Source organism: Lycorma delicatula, chromosome 3 (assembly GCF_047948215.1).
Source record: "Lycorma delicatula isolate Av1 chromosome 3, ASM4794821v1, whole genome shotgun sequence".
NCBI lineage: Eukaryota > Metazoa > Arthropoda > Insecta > Hemiptera > Fulgoridae > Lycorma > Lycorma delicatula.
Window position 1 is genome coordinate 126384585 of NC_134457.1, and position 20052 is coordinate 126404636.

The 20052-nt window shown below is 29.6% G+C and overlaps 1 protein-coding gene across 3 annotated transcripts; it reads left to right on the top strand.

The window, feature by feature from the left end:
• Nucleotides 1-8567: 8567 nt before the first annotated feature.
• LOC142321968 (protein FRA10AC1 homolog) lies at nt 8568-20052 on the top strand. 3 transcript variants are annotated; one of them, XM_075360533.1, is made up of 5 exons: nt 8568-8897; nt 12646-12813; nt 15035-15200; nt 18047-18206; nt 19695-20052. In XM_075360533.1, exons 2-5 carry the CDS (start codon nt 12695-12697, stop codon nt 19973-19975), a joined length of 726 nt encoding a protein of 241 aa, XP_075216648.1. In that variant the 5' UTR covers nt 8568-8897; nt 12646-12694; the 3' UTR covers nt 19976-20052. The 3 variants fall into 3 exon arrangements, with proteins under 3 accessions (XP_075216648.1, XP_075216646.1, XP_075216647.1); XM_075360531.1 differs by having other exon boundaries at nt 8572-8897; nt 12603-12813; XM_075360532.1 differs by lacking the exon at nt 8568-8897 and adding an exon at nt 8924-9135 and having other exon boundaries at nt 12603-12813.

Below are 20052 nucleotides of genomic sequence, written 5' to 3' on the forward strand. Positions count from 1 at the left end.
TATTAATTACTTCTAACAGTTACATGTTAGTTGTAATTAATACATGTAAAAATGTGATTTTATTTCAGAATTTGACTGCTTTGCTTGAAGAATAGTGCACAGACAAAACTACAGATGTTAAAACCAAAACTAAAAGCCTTTTGGTTCATGCCACAGCCAAATAAAATATATCTTGCCAAGTAAAAATTATTTTTAAAATAAAAAATTTGGTACTTTGTGGTTACCATCACACCTAACATATCAACTTAACCTACACTCGCTAACCTTGTATATAAACTTTAAATATTAAGTGCTAGGAGATAACATGAAGCAAAAACCAAATAACACTGAAAGCAAGAAAATACAAGTTTTTCAGGTAATAATTCAAAATCACACTATTACAATAATACAAAAAACATAAAATAAAATTGAATATTTATTTCTAATGAAATAATAATTATTTTAGATAATATTATCAATAAAAATAAGGTTAGCAAATGAAGAAAGCGTTAGGTTGTGCTCTGATATTGTGTTAGGTGGGATGCAACAAGTTCCAAAAATTTCAAGTGAGGGAACTAAATAAAATGTGAAACTTAAAATTACTTATATAATTTGCTTAAATTAAACATAAATACAGAACAGGAAGTTAATTGTAGAAGTAGATTTAGTAAGATTAGACAATTATATAGAATGGATGTAAGCTCTGTAAAAAGAAAAGTTAGTGAAAGATAAATAGAAAATTTTAGAACTAAATATGTAATTAAAATAGGAAAAGGTATAGCAAATAGAACTGTAAATCCATCAACTAAGAATAGAAACTTAAAATATTTTGTAAAATTAATTGAACAGCTTGTTTTAGGTCAACTGGTGGGCAATAAGTTGAAATTATTTTTTCCAAAATTATTTTACATCGAATGGGATGGTGCTAGTATAAATGATGTTTATTAAATTGTTTTAAAATTATCTGCTACTATTGAATTTTATTTAAACTTTTTAAAAGTATGATTGATCTTTATAATAAAAGTTATCTTTAGAAAATGATGTTCAGTTCATTTTCTAGTTGTTTTTAAAGGTCATACACGTCTAGTTTATAAAAAGGATGATAAATTTTGAAAAATAGTTTTCAGTACTCAGAGCATTTTTTAAGAGCTGATATAAATTCTTTAACACTTTGAAGGTGAAAATGCAATTTGTATGCCAAGAAATGTACAATTTTGTCCCAACTTCAACTGCTCTTCAATTAAAAATGGACCCTGGTTAACAATTACATTATTTCCAGATTAAATAATTTGGTTATTTATGGTGTCCATTTTTAGGAGGGTACTATGTATCTTAGGATCGTAACTCTGGTAAAAGGCCTGTTATAATGAAGTTAAGAATGAGATTAGATTCACTTAAGACGAAGTTGAGTAGTTTAAGCTTAAATGCATATTCACAGAGCAAATAACATGGTTTAAGTGAAATTTAATTGAGTTAAGTTAGTTTAAGTAACTAGCGATTCTATTTACATACGATTCTATTTACATTCTATTATTCTCATACGATACATCATCTAACGCTCGGTAACCTCATCTAATTAAAATAATAAATTGGCTGAATAAATAATTTAATTTTTTTAATTTATGGTGTCCATTTTTAGGAGGGTACTATGTAACTTACGGACATAACTCTGGTAAAAAGCCAACAAAATGGGTTCTAAATAAGATATATTCAAATTTCATCAGTCGGAGGTGAGTCCCTAATTGTATACAATTATCCAACTTTTAATTGGATAATTAGTGGAAAACTCATTTATACTTACTAGCTGAACTTTTGTGAATGAGAACATGAAATTTTGCTTAAGAGGTTAATTGCCATATGATCCAGAAAAGGTCACACCATTTATGTTCTCTGTTGATAGGACATTTTTTTCTTAACTTGCCAATTTTTTTAAAACTTTTTTTCAGTAAGAATAGCTAAAATATAATAACAGTTAAACCTACCTACTTCATTTTTTTTTTATATAACTTAAATAAAAGCAACTTCTTGTTGTGGCCCATTTTTGGATCACGTAGCATTACTGGCTTGAAACACAACAATCTAGGTCAATAGTATCTCTTCATGACCCATTTCTGTTTTGTATTGAAAAAAAAAAGGTTTTTTTAAATGATTAAAAAGTTATTTTATTACTAATCTTTCCTCAAATCTAAATTTAATTTCCCACATAGCCAACTCCTTTTGCTACTAAATCCCTCCTTACTCATTGCTGTTCTTTTTATTTATGGTACTGGTAAGATCTTCTGTTATGAGACTACCCAAGTTCTTAAATTTCACCATCTGGTCTAGTACCTCAGTCTCAATTCTTGCATTAATATTCATATTCTTACATTAATTTCTTTGCCACCTAATACCATACATTTTGTTTTCTTTTTAATAATTTTCATCCCTAGATTTTCACAAGCCTTATTTAGATCATTATCATTTCATTTAACTTTATTACACTTTCTGCCACCACCACCATGTCATCAGCAATTCATATACATTCTATCCTTCTAACATCTATTACCACCTCTCTATTACCTTTCAAACTATTGTTGATGATTTCTTCTAGATAAATATTGATTAGTGTAAGTGACATACAGCATCCTTGTCACACTTCCCTTCCTATTTCTGTCTTTTGCATTGTCATATTCATACTTTTATTTTCTGGTTCATATAAAACTCTTTCATATGTGTCTCCTAACTTTCCAATCAATTCCTTTCTTATTCAAGATTATCATTAATTTTGTCCCATCTTACTATATCAAAAGCTTTCTCAAGGTCTACAAACGCAAGATGCAGAAACGTGGACTTTAAGAAAGGAAGAGAAATGATGAATTTCGTTATTTGAGATGTAGTTGAGGTGTAAAATGGTAAATGTCTGTTGGCAGGATAGAGTAAAAAATGAGAAGGTGTTGAGAAAAGTAGAAGAGGAAAAGAATATATTAAATATCATTTTAAGCAGGAAAAAGAACTGGCTAGGACACTGTATGAGAAGAAAGTGCTTCCTAACAGATGCAGTTGAAGTACTGGTAAATGGAAAGAGAGGAAGGGAAGAAGATTTCAGTTGATTGATGGGGTTGTGGAAAGAGGAAAATGTACAGAAACAAAAATATTTGCACAGGACAGGAAAAAGTGGAGCGGTCATGGCAAAACCTGCTCTATTGGCAGAACACAATGAATGAATGAATAACTAAGAACCTATTTTTAAAATACAGGTGGCGCAAGAGTTACTTGACACTTATAAAGATACTGAATTTATTTTATTTTATATATTGCAGACAATACAATTATATTTTATGTTCAAAATGTTTTTCATCATCATTAATACATTTTTGCAGCCTTTTGGGAACACTTACACACCCCTACAGCAAAGTTCTCTATCACTGAACAAATCATTGAATGCGTCATAATTGTAATCCTTCAGTTGTCATTAGTGTGAGGCTTTCTAGAATAAACAAACTCCTTGACGACACCCTATATGAAAAAATCCATTGGCGTAATATCTGGTGAGATTTTGGAGGCATGTCAATATCTGCCTATTGATCAATCACTCTTCTGCCAAACGTTTCATTCAAATAATCGTGGACTGTGTGAGAAGATGATATTGCCCCTCAAACACTCGCACATGGTTGAGTTGTTGCTCTAACAAAAGATGTTGGTTTTCAGTAAGTCCAGTTATATGTATTAACTTGTCCACTTAACTTAAAATTGGCCTCATCAGACCACACAATTTTAATGAATAACTCGAGATCTTGCTTCTGTTTGTTAAGCATCAATTCACAAAATTGAAGATGTCGATTTGAGTCATCTTCAAGTAGTCCATGAAGTAAATGTGGAATGTTGACTCTAAATTTATGTTTGTGCAACATTCTTTGTATGCACCTTACAATTAGCCTCTGGGCTGGAGTTATAACTCAAGCCCAGAGGCTAATTGTCTTGTGGATTTTGCATCACTGCTAAATATATGTGCAATTCAATTTCCTCTGTTGCGATTGTTATTGGGTGGCCAGATATTGGTGCATCCATAGATCTATGTTGTTCAAATTTATCTCGTATTTCATACACGGTTTGCCTAAAGGGAGGGTTTGATGTAAAATGGATATCCCACTCATTAATAACTGCAGTAGCACCACTTTTATAAGAAAGTTTTTAAAATGAAAATCCTATTTTCTTTCATTAACATTGTTACAACTACTTAACACAGAAAACCAAATTGGACACTACAACACTTCAATGTGTATTGAACAGATCTAGATACAGATGTGTAGATACAAATCTAGATAGTTAGTTGTGTTTGTCATTATGTTGCCAACTTGACATGGTTGAATTATCAACATTTTGTAATGCCAGCATCATGGACTAAAATTATTGTATATTACGAGAGTCATTCAATAATTAAACAAATATTTTTAGTGAAGTAAACACTTAATGCAGGCAGTTGAAACTTTTGTTGTAAGAGTTAGTTTGGCAACTGTGTGAAGAGTGTTAATCAGCTGTTTGATTAATACTTAAGTAAACATAATTTCTTGTCTTAGTTTTGATGGCATGTCTGCTCAAAGAAAGTATTTTTGAGGAACAGTGTTCCATAATCTGATTTTTACTTTTGGAAAGCGTACAACCGTCAGAAATATTCTCTCGGATGAACAAACAATATGGCAGTAGGTGCGTGAACTGTTCAAGTTTTTATGTTTGAATGGAAAAAATTGTGAATCAAGGTATTGTGATAAGTAATATCCAAGAAGACTGACAACTTACACTTGAACAAATTGCTAAAAAAAGTCGAGTAAGTGTTGACACAACTCATTCCATCATTCAAAACAAACTGAACTACCGTAAGACTTGTGCAAGGTTGGTTCTCAGAGAGCTTACCGTTCATCACAAAGTCGAGAGATTTCGCATTTACATTGAACTTAAAAAATCATTTCAATAACGATGGTGATGCATTTTTGGACAGAATTTTAACCTGTGATGAAACTTGGATACATCATTTTGAGCCGGAGTCGAAACATCAAAGCATGCAGTTAAAATACACTGAATCACCTGTCTGTAAGAAATTCAAAACACAACCATCCAGATAAGGTCATGTTAACCATCGTTTGGAGTGCCCATAGTCCCGATTTTCTGTGATTACTTGGAGGAGCAACACACTATCATCAGCCTATACTACTCAGCTATGATGGAGAACAAAGTCAAGCCCACATTGAAGAGGAAATGTTCGGGATGGCAGAGGAAAGGCGTGCTTCTTCTTCAAGACACGCTTGACCTCATATAACACAACTGACTCTGGAAACTATTGTCAAAGTGGGTTGGGAGTTCCTAGCTCATCTTCCATACAGCCCTGAACTTGTCCCCTTTGTATTGTTATTTGTTTCATCCAATGAAAGAAGCTTTGTGTGACATCAGTTCAATGACAACGAAGAGGTAAAGAAAAAAGTACAAAACTGGCTTTGAGATCAAGGTAAAGAATTCTTCGCTGATGGGATAAGAAGGCTCATAAAAAGATGGTACAAGTGCAGAGAAATTGGTGGAGACTATGTGGAAAAGTAGACAAAAATATTGTATTTATTTAATAAACTATTTTTGCTGTAATCTCTGAAGTAATACCTTATGGTGGTTCCGGAGACTAAACAGAAAAAAGAGACATGGCAAGTAATATTCTTGTCATTAATGAATTAAATAAAAATCTAATAATTACAATGAAAACAATGCCTAAAAACAATCTTCATTGACTTAATTAAAAAGTAACATAATTTAATGCTGAATATATAAAAATTTTCAGTAAAAAAAGCTGCATCTGACAATAGCAAATGTGTGGTTTTACTCGTATGTCATTATAATGAGTCACGATCAAATAAAAACAGGAAGGTCGTGACTCAGAAATGGGGTACAACAAAAAGGCTAGAAATGTGTGACTCAAAAATGAGTCACAGCAGTAAGAACTTGATCCACAAAAATAGTGTGGCAGTTAGCCTGTTCAAAAAATTCATGCTTAGCATATGAAGAAGCCAAAATATACCCATCCAGTTCATCTTATTAGTAGATATCAGTATACAGTTTTTGTTTGCAGACTATATGTTGTATTGTTATATCTTGTAACTGTCCATTTTTTTCTACAGATTTTTGTCATATAATGAAGTAGTTATAATGGCAATTTTTCATTGCTTTTATTCATGCAACATTCACCATTAAGCTTTCGTAGTTCAGAAAATTAATTATTTATCTAAAGAACAGAAAGTTAAAAATTATTGGTTAATTTAATCAGTTCAATGATTACAAGAGTAAGTAATGAGGTTAAGTCGCTATTATCATAAGATGTTCATTCAACTTCTTGATTTGGTACAGCTTGCAGTTAATGAATATAGATCTTCTTATTCTTTCCAGTAGAGAGCATTATTGTTTATAACAATGATGGGAAAACTCAAATGTTATTAATAATCGACATATTAGTAATCGAATGATATAAATAATTGAATCACTCGTTTGAAATATGAATATTAGTAAATTTTTTTTCATATTTATAAACATTGAATAAGATTATTAGTTTGACTAATACACTTTAATAGCTGTTACTAATGGATCATTTCATAAGTTATGACTGTCTATTGGTTCTGGTGCCGCAATTAATCCCTTCCTAAAAATTATTTTCTGCAAATGCAGTAGTTTTATTAAATTATTAGCTCATTCACTAATATTTTGATATCTTTGTTTTTTGTTTATAAAACTTGCATTAATTCATATGGCATTATTTGTTGTTACTGTTTCAGTCAGTGTTAATTAATAGCACAGAAAAATAACAGCGTTTTTGAATTTAGCTTTAGTTTTTGGCTTCAGCCTACAGAATGTTTTATTTATTTTAGTATTGTAGGAGTTATTACTTTTAAAAAATTTTCTCGTTTAGAAACAATTTCGTTAAACTTTTTGGTTTTATTGAGTTTCCTTATTTTTTGTTTATAATTTAGCCATTCAGAAACTTTCTTATTTAGTTGTATTCATATAGTAGAATTATCCAAGGGGAAATCATAAATCATTTGGGCATTTTTTTATTAAAAACGAAGACAACAAAAATGTTTCCTGTAAAATTTTCAAAAAGCATTTTAAAGTTATTTGGCAGTACTACAAACCTAAAAGAGTATGTAAATGGAAACATCCTTTACAGTTAAATGAAGAATTAGGTAATAATAACGAAAGAGGAAATACTTCTGAAACTTCTACCTTTTTGATTAATCACTGACACACAGTACCAGTAATAAACAGATCCTGTTCCTTCCAGATCATTAGCCAAAACATCAGGTAGTAAAATTTAATTTAAAAAGTAAATATAGCTCTGCCTAAAAAATATGAATGTTTATTTGGACATTATGACAAAGACTTATCTATTGAAGAAAAAACTGCAATTGATAGATGCATCATTAAAATGGTAGATATTGATTTTTAACCTTTATCATTGGTTGAAATTCCTGGTTTTTTTAGAATATACAAGGAAATTGCAACCATTGTATATGCCACCTAGTAGGAAATATTTATCTTGTACAATGCTACCACAAATTTACTCTGAAATATCGGAAAAAATTAAAAATATTTTATATTCAATAAGACATGTTTCATAACCACTTTTATTTGGTCGACTTATGACAATAAATTGTTTGTTATAATGACTAGTCATTTTATACAAAGTAACAAACTGCATTCAATTGTACTCATGACTCACGAAATATTAGTTGTTCATATGGGAGGAGCAATTGGCTCTACTTTAGAAAACATTTTTGAAGAATGAAATATCACCGATAAAATAGTGACAATAGTTGCAGATAATGGATTAATAAAAAATATGATTAATGAACATTTAAATTTGCAATACTACCCATGTGAGGCTAACATCCTTAATTTATCTGTGCAATATGTTATTAAAAAGAACAGAGCTCTCAGATTTATTGAAAAAATGCATGTATCTTATTTCACATTTTAAAGATAGCGTTATAGCAATTAGCAAATTAAGGGACACACAAATGATAATAGGAAAACCTGCATTACAACAGTATAACTCTACCAGCTGGAATTCTGTTTTAGTGATGCTGTATTTACTACAATTAATTTGTCACTCTTGGATTTGGAAGTTAAGTAGACCCAATACCAACTACTAATATGAATGATGAGAGAATCTGAACTACTACTTTTTATTTTTGCTCGACTGAATATTTTAAGACAATTATCAATTCCAGCAACGAGACATATTTTATTTTCTCACTGTTTGAAAAAATAAAAGATACATTTGGAATGATTATATTGTGGCGAACTGTTAATTCCTAAGACCTGGAATCGATAACATAGAGTTCACGGTAAGTACGAATTTAAATATATATTTTTCAAATTAATTAGTTGGGTGATAGCATAGTGAACGAGGTAGCGAGAAATGAGTCAGAAAATAAATGTATGTATCATCGCTGGAATTAGTAGTAATGTGTTAAAATATTCACTCATCATTCATATTACTAGTTAGTATTCGGTCTATTCAACTTCCAAATCAGAATGAGTACGAATTAAAAAGTAGTAGTAAAATTCACTCATCATTATTAGTAGTAGTATTCGGCCCATATTGATTCCAAGGGAGAACATTCGAATGATGCAGTTGTAATTCAAGATATTTCAATAATCGAATTGTCACTTCTTTTTCATTCGAGAGATCCCTACTAGTTGTTTTACGTTCACTGTGTGCGGTTCGTGCAGATTCAAGTAATTTTATAGAGTGTTATACTACGTTGTGTGGTAAATTGTGCTATAATTTGTACTGACGTTATTTAATCTTGTTTATTTGGTGAAGTACTTTTCATTATCTACTTCATTATGTGTGACTGTTAAACTACGTTTCCAATGTGAAGTTGAGGTCTTACAATTTAATTGTAAGTAAATAACTGAGGTTAGGTTTAACCTGTTTGTGTACTGATATTGCTTCACTGAACATAAAGTGTAAAATACACCTTCCGTCCATCTTTTTTAATTTGTCATGAATGCTTATAATTTTATTTGAGATTGCTTCCTTAACATTGAAGTGTAAGTGAGGTGTCTCGGCTCTTTTGCTTTTACTTGTGGAAGGAAGGTTGGATCAAGACTTTTTTTAATCTGCGGGACCATAGTTAGGTATTGATTCAGAGGATGAGATGAATAAAAAGTAGTGTGTGAAAATTTCCTTGTTAACAAAGTTTTTCAAAATAACGAAAAACTTATATACATAGACTTAAATCATAGTTCTTTATTTTATTATTTATAGCAAAATAAAATAAAAAAACAAACATAATTAAAAAGTATATTCTGTACAAGATAAACATTTACGTTAAACTAAATATAAAACACGGTTAGGTAAGACAGTAGTTTAAAAGGAAATGACTTGTTTGTTTTGTTTTGTTTAACCTCCGGGACCACCGTTAGTTACTGCTTCAGAGGATGAGATGAATGATTTGTAGCGTGTGTGAAAATGCCATGCCTGATCGGGATTCGAACTCGGGACCTCCGGATGAAAGGCCGATACGCTACCTAGTAGTGTAAAAATATCTAAAAACAAAAGTTTAATTTGTTGGTTGCTCCTTCTCATTTTTTCCTCCAACATCCTACCCGTTTTTTGTTGTGATGTGAAAAGTTGTATGTCCAAAATAAATAATGTATTATGCTTAATATGTTGGTTTCTTTCCTTTTGTTTGGAAAATAAATTTGTACCAGACTCATCATTGTTTACATTAAATGATTGCTATATAAGCTTTTTTAAACATTTAATCTTTGTTGAGATTACGTTAAGAAAAGCATTAGATTTTTGAAAGTACACTCAGCACTTCCAAATCTGATTGTTCATTATTCATAATATTAAATATCTCAACTGAGAAAAGATGTTTAACTTATTATTTACATTAAATGCTCACAAATAAGTGATTTTTCATACCAGCATATTAGTAGTAGGGTACTGACATACAATTTTAAAGTTTGTTATAATACTTATTACTACTATGTATATAATAGTCCATTCACCAGTTAGTTCATTTTGTTTTTTGATATGTAGTATGATATTAAATTAAAAAAAAAAAAATTAATTAAATTTCATATCATCAAATTACATTTATAAAAATAATATTGTTAGAATATAATTGATGAGTTTTGTGGTAAACATTTTTTAATTAAAGAAAGACATAAAATACCTCTCATTTATTGACTGTATGAAAATAAATTATAATAAAAGAAGTTAAATTTTGAAAAGAAAAAATTAATTGTGTGGTCTTACGTTTTAATTTTAAAAAGCCCTCTTAGTAAAATTAAAATCTGGTAGTTTAATTAAAAATTGATAAAAGAAATATAAGAAGACTAGTCCCTGGTAGTTGAGTGGATAGTCCTGCTCCCATGTTATGATAATATTAGCTTTGAAATTATACTTGTGAAATTGATAATAATAAACTTAAAAATATGTATCAATCTAATTCATGTCAGGTTTGAGTTGTCATCCTGGCAGCTGCTGATGGTATCCACCATCAGGAACGATGGTGGATACCCTTGCTGCTTCTGGTGACTGACTAATTTGCAGACCCTGAATTATGACTAAGGTAGAATTTATTTATATATTTTGCAGGGGTATAAAATTTGCATGGGTTATAGTACTATTAAGCCTAGGCAAATCGAAATTGAGTAACTCAATTTTTGTTTGTTTGATATCACCACATAAGATTGAAGCTTATGAGTAGAATATGGAAATGGATATCATGTAGCGTATGAAAAGTGCCATGCCCAACTGGGATTTGAATCCAGGACCTCCAGATGAAAGGCTGAGATGCTACCTCCCTACCACAGAGATTGGCAGTTGCAGGCTATCAACTTTTCCTAATGGTTTTATAAATTAATTTTATATTAGTCTAGGAACACACTGCCCAAAAAAATATTTTAATTAATTCACTGTTAAATTAAATTAATACTGATTATTCTAATTAATGCCACTTCTGGGGCATTTTTACACCGAAGAGGCCTCAATCATAAGATTTGGTGGCATGGTCCTGGTAGTTCGTATGCAATTTAAAATCAGTTGGGAAAAGATTGTAAATATTAAAAAAAATTATTGTGATTGATATTACAATCAAACTAAAGATTGTGATTTTTTTTTAATTTTGTACCGTGTGAACAAAGTTCTTTTCTACTTCCAGAAATAACTTCAATAGATATAACATAAATCATGATTCATGCTTTTCCATTGTAAAATAATTTTTGGCAAAACAAATTTTCAATTAATTTACACCTTCTATTGTAACATATTTTATTTGTAGATAATTTATTTACTTTGAGACATTTAATTAATGTGACAACGGATTAAATACAGATTGAAAAAGTTTTTTTTTTAGTTTTTTATTGTAATGAATAAAAAGTAGAAGGTACAAAAGATAGTTGAGTTTTTACATTGTATCTTCTTCACGTATAGTTTATGGAATACAGAATACTAAATGTGAAGAATGATTAAAGCATAATTTAATAAACAAGTTAAAAAATAAATTTGCAAATAAAAACAAAAGAATTTAAAAAAAATTATATTGTTCTTTTTTAATAATTACGCTGGTCAGTCAGTCATGCAGTCTAGTTATCTAACTTAAAATTGAAAAAAAACAACAGATAAGATAGGATTGTCTATTGAATTAAATAATAAAACTATTATATTAAATGTTTCATTTGTGTGCTATTATTGGTTATTGGTTAAGTGAGATTACTTATATCTGGCAAATCTTTCTTTTTCAGGACTTCCTCATTCCTAGTTTCTTACTTCATTTTCTGTCTCTTGGCACCTTATTCTAAAACCTAACAGGTAGTTCTTTCTCAGGTACTAACTTTGGTCCTACATTACAATGCTGTTAATAAACCACTTTGCTGATGTAGTAAGTCTATCTTTTTGATCAGGTAACTGATCATTTAATCCTTATGTGTCTGTAGGCTGTGTTAATTATATTTTCCTTTTACAATTGTGTTTGTATCTACATCTTTTCTAACTCTTCCAACAATTTCTTTACATATGACCTATGTTTAGCCCAATCGGTCTTCTAGTCCACTCAGATATCTTTTATGATTTACAACGTATTGTTTCATCTTATTCTTTTGAATGTCTTTTTGCGACTGATGGAAGACAGATTTGCTTTCACTTGTAGCTTATTTCCTCAGCATTTTCTAGTTCTCTTTAATATTATCTCTTTCCTTTTAAGAACATACACTGTTCATTGGATTTTCAATTACCTTCTTATTGAGCTTGATTCTGGCTAATTATATAAAACTAAAAATTCTTAAGTACTCAAGAAAATGTATTGGTAAGTTACACGATTTAGAGTAGAGGTAGTAATGCATTTAATATTTTAAATTATTATTCATTTCATTAATATTGTAATAGAAATTATATTTTCAGCTGTCAGTTAAATGTATAGTTGAATATGGTTTTCAGCATTGTGTTGGTAATAAAATAAATTCCTTACATTGGCAACACTGATTCATAAAGCCTATCTCTCTCTGATTAATTACTGGGTGTTATATGAATAGTGTTGTAAATATGCTTATCAACTGTGATTGAATTAGTAATTTATTTGCATTTGTTTTTACAGATATTAACTGGATGTTTAACATATTATTAACTAATTTTTGCAGTTAAGTATTTTGGAATGCTGTGTTTAACTTAATTTTTGAGTTTAGTAGTATGGATTGTTCAAGTTACAATCATCTTTTGCGTCTAACTCCATATGAGCTTCATAAAAAATTAATTAATCATTATGTCCTTACTAAGAAAGGTGCCACAGCTCTTCTAAACCGAGATTCGTAAGTATTTGCAACATTATTTGTGTGAATTAATTTTAATTGCTTAGAATTTTTATGATAATTGTATGGAGTAAAGCCGTTTAGTCATTACTCAAAATAATGCTAATAACTAGTCTCAAAAGTAAATTGCAGATTATGTTAGATTTAATTAAAATTTCATTAATCTGGTAGTTTCACTGATTTTTAAATTTAACTCATCAGGTGAAATATGAATAGACATTTAAAATTTGAAAGTGTATTTTAGCACTTTATGGTCCATTCTGAGTTTGATTCAAGTCTCTAGTTACAATTGTGTCTGGAGCTTGAGTCTCATTCAATATCCTGTCTAATTAATTAGTGATCTTGATAATACCCTGAATAATTATTTAATTAAGAAAAAGGAACAACCTACAGGTTACAGCATTGTTTACAAAAATAAAAAATATGTTCTCTTTTAGTGTTATTTAATTTGCAGGTTAATCATGTTTATATAGTGAAAATGGCAGAACTTATTTTCAGAATAAAATAATTAGCCCAACTTAACCCATTTATTTAGAAATAACTAATATTGCATGTTGTGATCTTAGCCCATAAAATTATCTACATCATAAAACAATTTTAGCCTTTTTTTTTTAAAGTAAATTAATAAAATATGTAAATTTTAGAATTTAAATTACAACATTTCATAATAAATAATTTCTTTCATGAAGAAAAATTAAATTATTTGTTCTTGGGTATACAAAAGGTAAAACTGGATTTCTCAGCCCTCTGGTGATATGTCAGTGTGTTTGTTAGAAAACTACTGTATAATGATAGAATTACTAGCTCATAGAATTAGAAATGTTCTAGATGACTTGAAAAGCTATTCAACTGTTATTGAATTTTTATTTACAACATTCATTGTGTTTTTCCGCCTTAATCAGTTTTTTTTTTTTTTTTTTTTAACCTCCGGGACCATTGTTAGATATTGCTTCAGAGGATGAGATGAAGCAATTAGTAGTGTGTGTGAAAATGCCATGCCTGACTAGGATTTGAACCCGGGACCTCCAGATGAAAGGCTGAGATGCTACCACTCATGCCATGCAGGCCGGTGCCTTTATCACGCTGGAATCCGTTACACCCACCTTCATTTGTTTCAGTTTCGACCTATTTTTTATTAATTTTAAATCTCTTTTTCACTCTCTCCTTCATGATTGAGATAAATTTCCTTTATTATCGTTAGCATGGTTTGAGTGATGATGACTCGTTAATGTACATCATAATTCTGTTTTTCTTTTAATGTTTAAGAAGGGAGGGAGAGGCTGGTTTCCTTTGTAACCTCTTATTGCTGTTTTATTTTTTCTTATAATACTGCTTTGATATTTGTGGTTATTTTTGTTTTTTCTAAATTAGATATTTTTGGCCTCAGATCATTTAATGACAGCCTTCTTTTTTTTTGGGATAATCAATCATGTTTGGCTTAAAATCCATATACATAACGATAAAGTCAAATACATGTGGAATTTAAAAAAAAAGAGTATTATTATGATGATTATTTTGTATATATTAGTTTGCAGCTAAACTATCATCAGAAAAATATGAATTTTGTTTTAGAAACTTACAATTTGCAGAGAATTTATTAAAAATGAAATGCTCAATCATTAGCCATGACAATTTTGATATAATAAAAGTTTATTATATAAGCAAATTTAGAATTTACTTAATGTTATAAATGTAAAAATAAACTTAAATTTATGAATAACACAGCATTTGAAAGTTAAGGCTACTTTGTAACAGACAAAATATGAAGGATATTTGACATGAGCTGTAGGTATCAATCTTGAATAATATAGGACCTCCAGTATTGTGATAAATACAATTAAGAATAGGGTAGTAATTCAAAGTGTGCTTATTTTTTATTGTTACAATATTTTATTTATTTTTATCTATAGTTTTAAAAAGCATATATGATAACAAGGATATATATATATATATATATATATATAAATAATTAGAAAATTCTATTGATCCCATGTGTAATGGTAAAGTGTGTTGTTGAAAATGATCCTTCATTTGAACCTTAATAATTCAGTTAAGAAAGCTTGAAATTAAACATTAGTTTTGATTAGTTCACAATTTTTACCCCCAGACACCACATAAAACTAAATTTTCTTGTAAAATGTCAGTCTATGAACTGTAATAATGTGTATTTTTAGATTCATATCAACTTATGCTTATTACTTCTGACATGGGTTTTGTTCAGATCTCGTGATAAACGTGACATTGATGTTATACGAGAAAATCATCGTTTCCTCTGGAATGATGGATCTGAACCTGATACTTGGGAAGAAAGACTTGCAAGGAAATATTATGACAAATTATTTAAAGAATACTGCATTTGTGATCTGATATATTATAAAGAAAATAAGGTAAACTAGAATAAGGAATAAATACTTTTAATATTCTATTTTTCATATGAAGAAAAACATTGTGATCTGACCAGATGAAAGGATATTAAAGTGTTTGATAATTTAGGAAAAAAAATTTACACTGTATCAGCAGATTTACAGATAAAAGAGTTTATAACCATATTAATACAAAGTTTTTGTAACAAAAGCGAATGTATGATAAATAATTAAACTAATCTTGTAGTGAAACTTATGCATATAAATCCGTATTATTAGACTGCTTATCAGTGATTGAAACAGGCAGTCTTATAACCATGAGTTAAAAGATTGCTTGTTTTGATTAGATTGAAAGTAGTGTAATACATAAAACCAATAATGGTATTTTATTTTAATGAAATAATTTATCAGTTTTGAATTAATCTTGTTCTTATGCTGGATTTCTATCATCCATTCATTTGCTGCAGTTTATTTACATAAATGCATTTATTAAATCTTGATTTCTTCATTATTTTGTCTTATTTAAAAAACTTCATTATTAAAGTTGTCTTAAAATACACTAACACTTTGATAATTTATCGAAGTAGTAATGATGTTTCAACTTTTTACAACAATCTGTGAGGGCTGTCCAGAAAGTAACTGACGTTTTGAAATAAAAAAACTAACCAAAAAACAATTTATTATATCCATTTGAAAGGGACAATCTTATCTGCATAGGGACTATATTTATCTGCATAGTCGCCATTTAAATTGAGGCACTTCATAACGATGCACAAGCTTTTCAATTCCTTCTCTGTAGAAATCTGCTGGCTTAGATTTCAACCACGGTTTACATCAGCATGAAGTTTTGTGTTAACTCTCAAAGCACGGTGTTGCGAGCCAGATCTTCATCGCTGGAAAGAGGTGGTAATCGCTTGGCGCCAGATCTGGACTGTATGGTGGGAATCAAACAACTCCCATCCAAAACCTCCAAGAGTTCTCGATTACAATTAGCTGAGTTTTGATGTGAAACGAGTACAATTACCTCTGTGTTGACATGAAAAAACAACACTTTTAAGCTCAGTTTTCCCTGACACTTGTTTTGTATCGCTTGCCTTAGTTTTGTCAGAGTTTCACAATACCTTTCTGAATTAATTGTTTTGTCACGTTCAAGGAAATCAACCAGAAGCACTCTCTCAGCATCCCAAAACACAGTTGCTGTAATCTTTCTGGCTGACAATGTTTGCAAACATTTTACTGGTTTTCTGGCTGACCACTGTGGTCGTCATCATGAACATTGGTGCGGCCATTTTTGAACTGAATGCACCACTGCCTCACTCCACCTTTATTCATTATTTCATATCCATACACTTCACAAAGTTGCTGATGAATTTCAATTGGCTTGAGGTTTTTTGCCAGTAAAAACCTAATCACTGAACACACCTCACAACTCGTAGAATTTTCTATTGAAGTGCACATTTCAATAATTCACAACGAACAAAGTAGAAACATCACAGTCCACATACAACAGCTTGATGCGTACTGAGTGTAGAAACATTTTGGTGCCAAGATGGCAGCTCTATCCCCACCCATCTCCACGCTTGGCACAAACATAAGTTACTTTCTGGAATGCCCTTGTATAAGTTACATTTTGTTTAAGTAATTATCTCAATCTTAAGAGATGCATTTTGTTGAATCAAAATTTGATTGAAAATTTTTTATATGAAAAACAGTAAATGAAATTGATGGATGGATTTAAATTTTTATTTTAGTGGTCATGTTTATGTTAGTGTTTTTAAGAATCTTTATTTTTACAAAAATCAGCTGACATATGATTATCACATTGTTGTTTGTCTCGAATATTGAGTTCTTTTAAAAATTTCATAAATTATGGTTTTAAGACAGAGAGGAAATAAGTGTCTTAATCCTTTATATCTTTTTCTGGTTTTCCATCATCTCTTGTTTACAACCAAAAACCAGTTTTGAGCTTTTTATTTTTCCTTGTTGCCGCATCACTTTTCCGTAACTCATAGAAATTGCATTTTTTTGACCAGTACCAGTGCACTCGCCTATATATTTTTGTGGACTCTCCTTCTTCAGACTATATCATTTTAGTGTTTAAACCTATCTTTACTCACTCAGCTGTCATTTTTTACCTATGCCATAAGTTTTGCTGTTTCTGCTATTTTGTTGCTATATAGATAACAAACTTCTGAAAAAATTGTACTTCTGTACTTTTTTTATGCCCCAATGTTTTATTATCGCCATGCTATCTTCTAATAGTTTGTCCTAGCGTGTTTGGAGCTTCGAATTACTTTTATTGGTTTTTAATTTAGTTTTATTTTTCTCCCCAGTTATCTATCACATACAACTATCATTATACAAGGTTTGATAAAAATTACATGGAATTTTAGTTTTTCAAAAATTTTTTATTCATAAATATTGATTTTGTCACTTTCAAAGTACTCCTTTTCAGGTACAATACATTTATGCCAGTGCATTTTCCAATCTTTGGAAGGAATTTCCAGTATAGCTTTAGCGATTTTGTCTTTATCTATTCAGTGTTGGCAAAATGCCATCATTCATGGTTCTTTCCAGGTTGGAGAATAGGAAGAAGTCACAGGGGGCCATAGAAAAGATAAACTGAGCTTTTATAGGGTTTAATGTGTTTTCAAAAATATTTATATATCATTATGGACTTTGCAATTTTGGCTTTGATGGAAAAATTTTTTTGTATATAAAAAAAAAGTGAGAGATTGATTTATTATCACTTAATACTCAATATTTCTCTTTATTGGCGTCATATATTATATTAATGATAATAACCATAGCTTTTATCAGTTTGAAAGATTGTAATCACTGACACTGGTTATTGATATCTTTAATGTTAGGTTGCAATGAGATGGCAAACTGAACAAGAATTAATCACAGGTAAAGGGCAGTTTGTGTGTGGTGAAAAAAGATGTAGAAATGCAGACAATCTAAAAACATGGGAAGTTAACTTTGGGTATATTGAACATGGTGAAAAGAAAAATGCTCTTGTCAAATTACGTAAGTATGGTACATCTTTGACTTAAAGAAATTTTACCTTTTTCCTATTTATGGGAAATTTGAATAATAAATTAATTATCAATTTGTTATCTGCACTATAATGTAGTGTGAAAGTGTTTAAAAATGTACTGTAGTTTGTAACAGTATAGCTAATTTATTTAATATAGAATCTTTAAATATGCTGGAAATTTACTTGTGCTTTACATTTTATTCTTGATATTCCTGAATGCTTCAGTAAAGTTTACCATAAATGATATATTTTATACACGGATAACCTGACATTTTATATTCATATTTTGAATCTGGATATGTCAAGACATTGTATTTTAATAGAAGGTTGTGATCTTCAGTTTGTGTTTTTGCCCATTAGATACAGTCTCCGCAATCACTATGTGTTGGCTTGGTTATTATAACTAATATCCTAAAGTTTATTTGTTTTTATCATATTTTAATTTGTTACTTAATACTAGCGATACTACTTTTCTTCACCCAAATTATGAATTGTCCATCAAAAAAGAGAATGCACTTGTGAAATATCTTTGATTAAACTTGTATTAACTTGTTCATTAATCATATTTTGAAATGATTGCCTAGCTTTTGCTCATATCTATTTTCTGAGTGAAATAAATTAATAATCAAAACAAATAATATACAAAGCTGGATAATATTTGCTACAACAAATTTAAATTCCTCTGCCATAGGCAAGGTAACATCCAAAAAAATATTTTAGAAAAAGTTGTTCAAACTTTAATAAATTAAATTTTATTATTATTTTTTTTAAATTTATTGCAGTATTTACAAGAGGGAGGAAGGGTTTGATAAAAAATGAATGTGTGCTTGTGGCATATTTTGAAATCAACTTTGCTTAAGTATGAATTTGGACAAAACTAATCAACCCCCTTTTTTCCAGGATGTATGTAGAATGGATGAATTGATATTTCACAAAAATGCCTAGTATATGCATTTACATCTTTCATTACAGTTTTATATTTTGCATTATTGTTTTTCAGAATAAAGCTGACTGTATTGTTCAGGACCTTTTTGATTAATTCATAAAATCAGATAGCATTTGCAATGACTTCATCTGAATGTTTTTTACCATTTCTTACTAAATCTGAAATTTTAATTAAATATTAAAAAAAAACTAGCTGAACATGAACTATGATTCCCTCTGGAATTTGGCAATATTTTTACCTTAATTTTTGTTAAAGTGTCACATGAAAATATTTTAAAGATCAGAATTCAGACACTATAACAATCTAGTATTAAGTAACAATGATGACAAACAAAAAGTATCTTTAAACTGCCTTATATAGAGTATACATATAGACTACATCTTACGTCTGCATCTACGTTTTACATATAGACTATGTAATTTAAACATACATTAAAAAAAGCCTGAACTTCCTCCTTTTCTTAAATTTAGTTAAAAGTTTTATAACTGTTTATTTCAATACTAAAATTTAGTATTCTCTTAATTTTTTGCAGGGCTTTGTTCAGATTGTTCTGTAAAATTAAATTATAAACATAAGCGAAAAGAAATTAAAAGAAAGAGATTAAAAAAATTAGATGGGAAACATAGTATTAAAAGTGGATCTAAAATAAGGAATGAAGTAAATAATGGAACAAGTTGTACAGAAGGTGAAGATAAAGGAGAAAGTGAAGATTTAGAAGCAGAGAATAATGTATGGAAAGAGACAAATGCAAATCTTGATGAACCATCTAGAGATGAAGAATTTGAAGAGTACTTGGAACATTTATTGTTGTGAATTAATATTATTGTCTAAAAATTATTGAATTTAAACTTAATCAAAGAATATGATAAGTAGAGCTTAATTTTTCATTA

What these genes read in the sequence shown, in the direction of transcription:
- LOC142321968 (XM_075360533.1), top strand. Translation starts at nt 12,695, where the DNA reads ATGGATTGTTCAAGTTACAATCATCTTTTGCGTCTAACTCCATATGAG. An exon ending in GCTCTTCTAAACCGAGATTC is followed by an intron (nt 12,814 to 15,034) that starts GTAAGTATTTGC and finishes GGTTTTGTTCAG; the next exon opens with ATCTCGTGATAAACGTGACA. An exon ending in TATATTATAAAGAAAATAAG is followed by an intron (nt 15,201 to 18,046) that starts GTAAACTAGAAT and finishes CTTTAATGTTAG; the next exon opens with GTTGCAATGAGATGGCAAAC.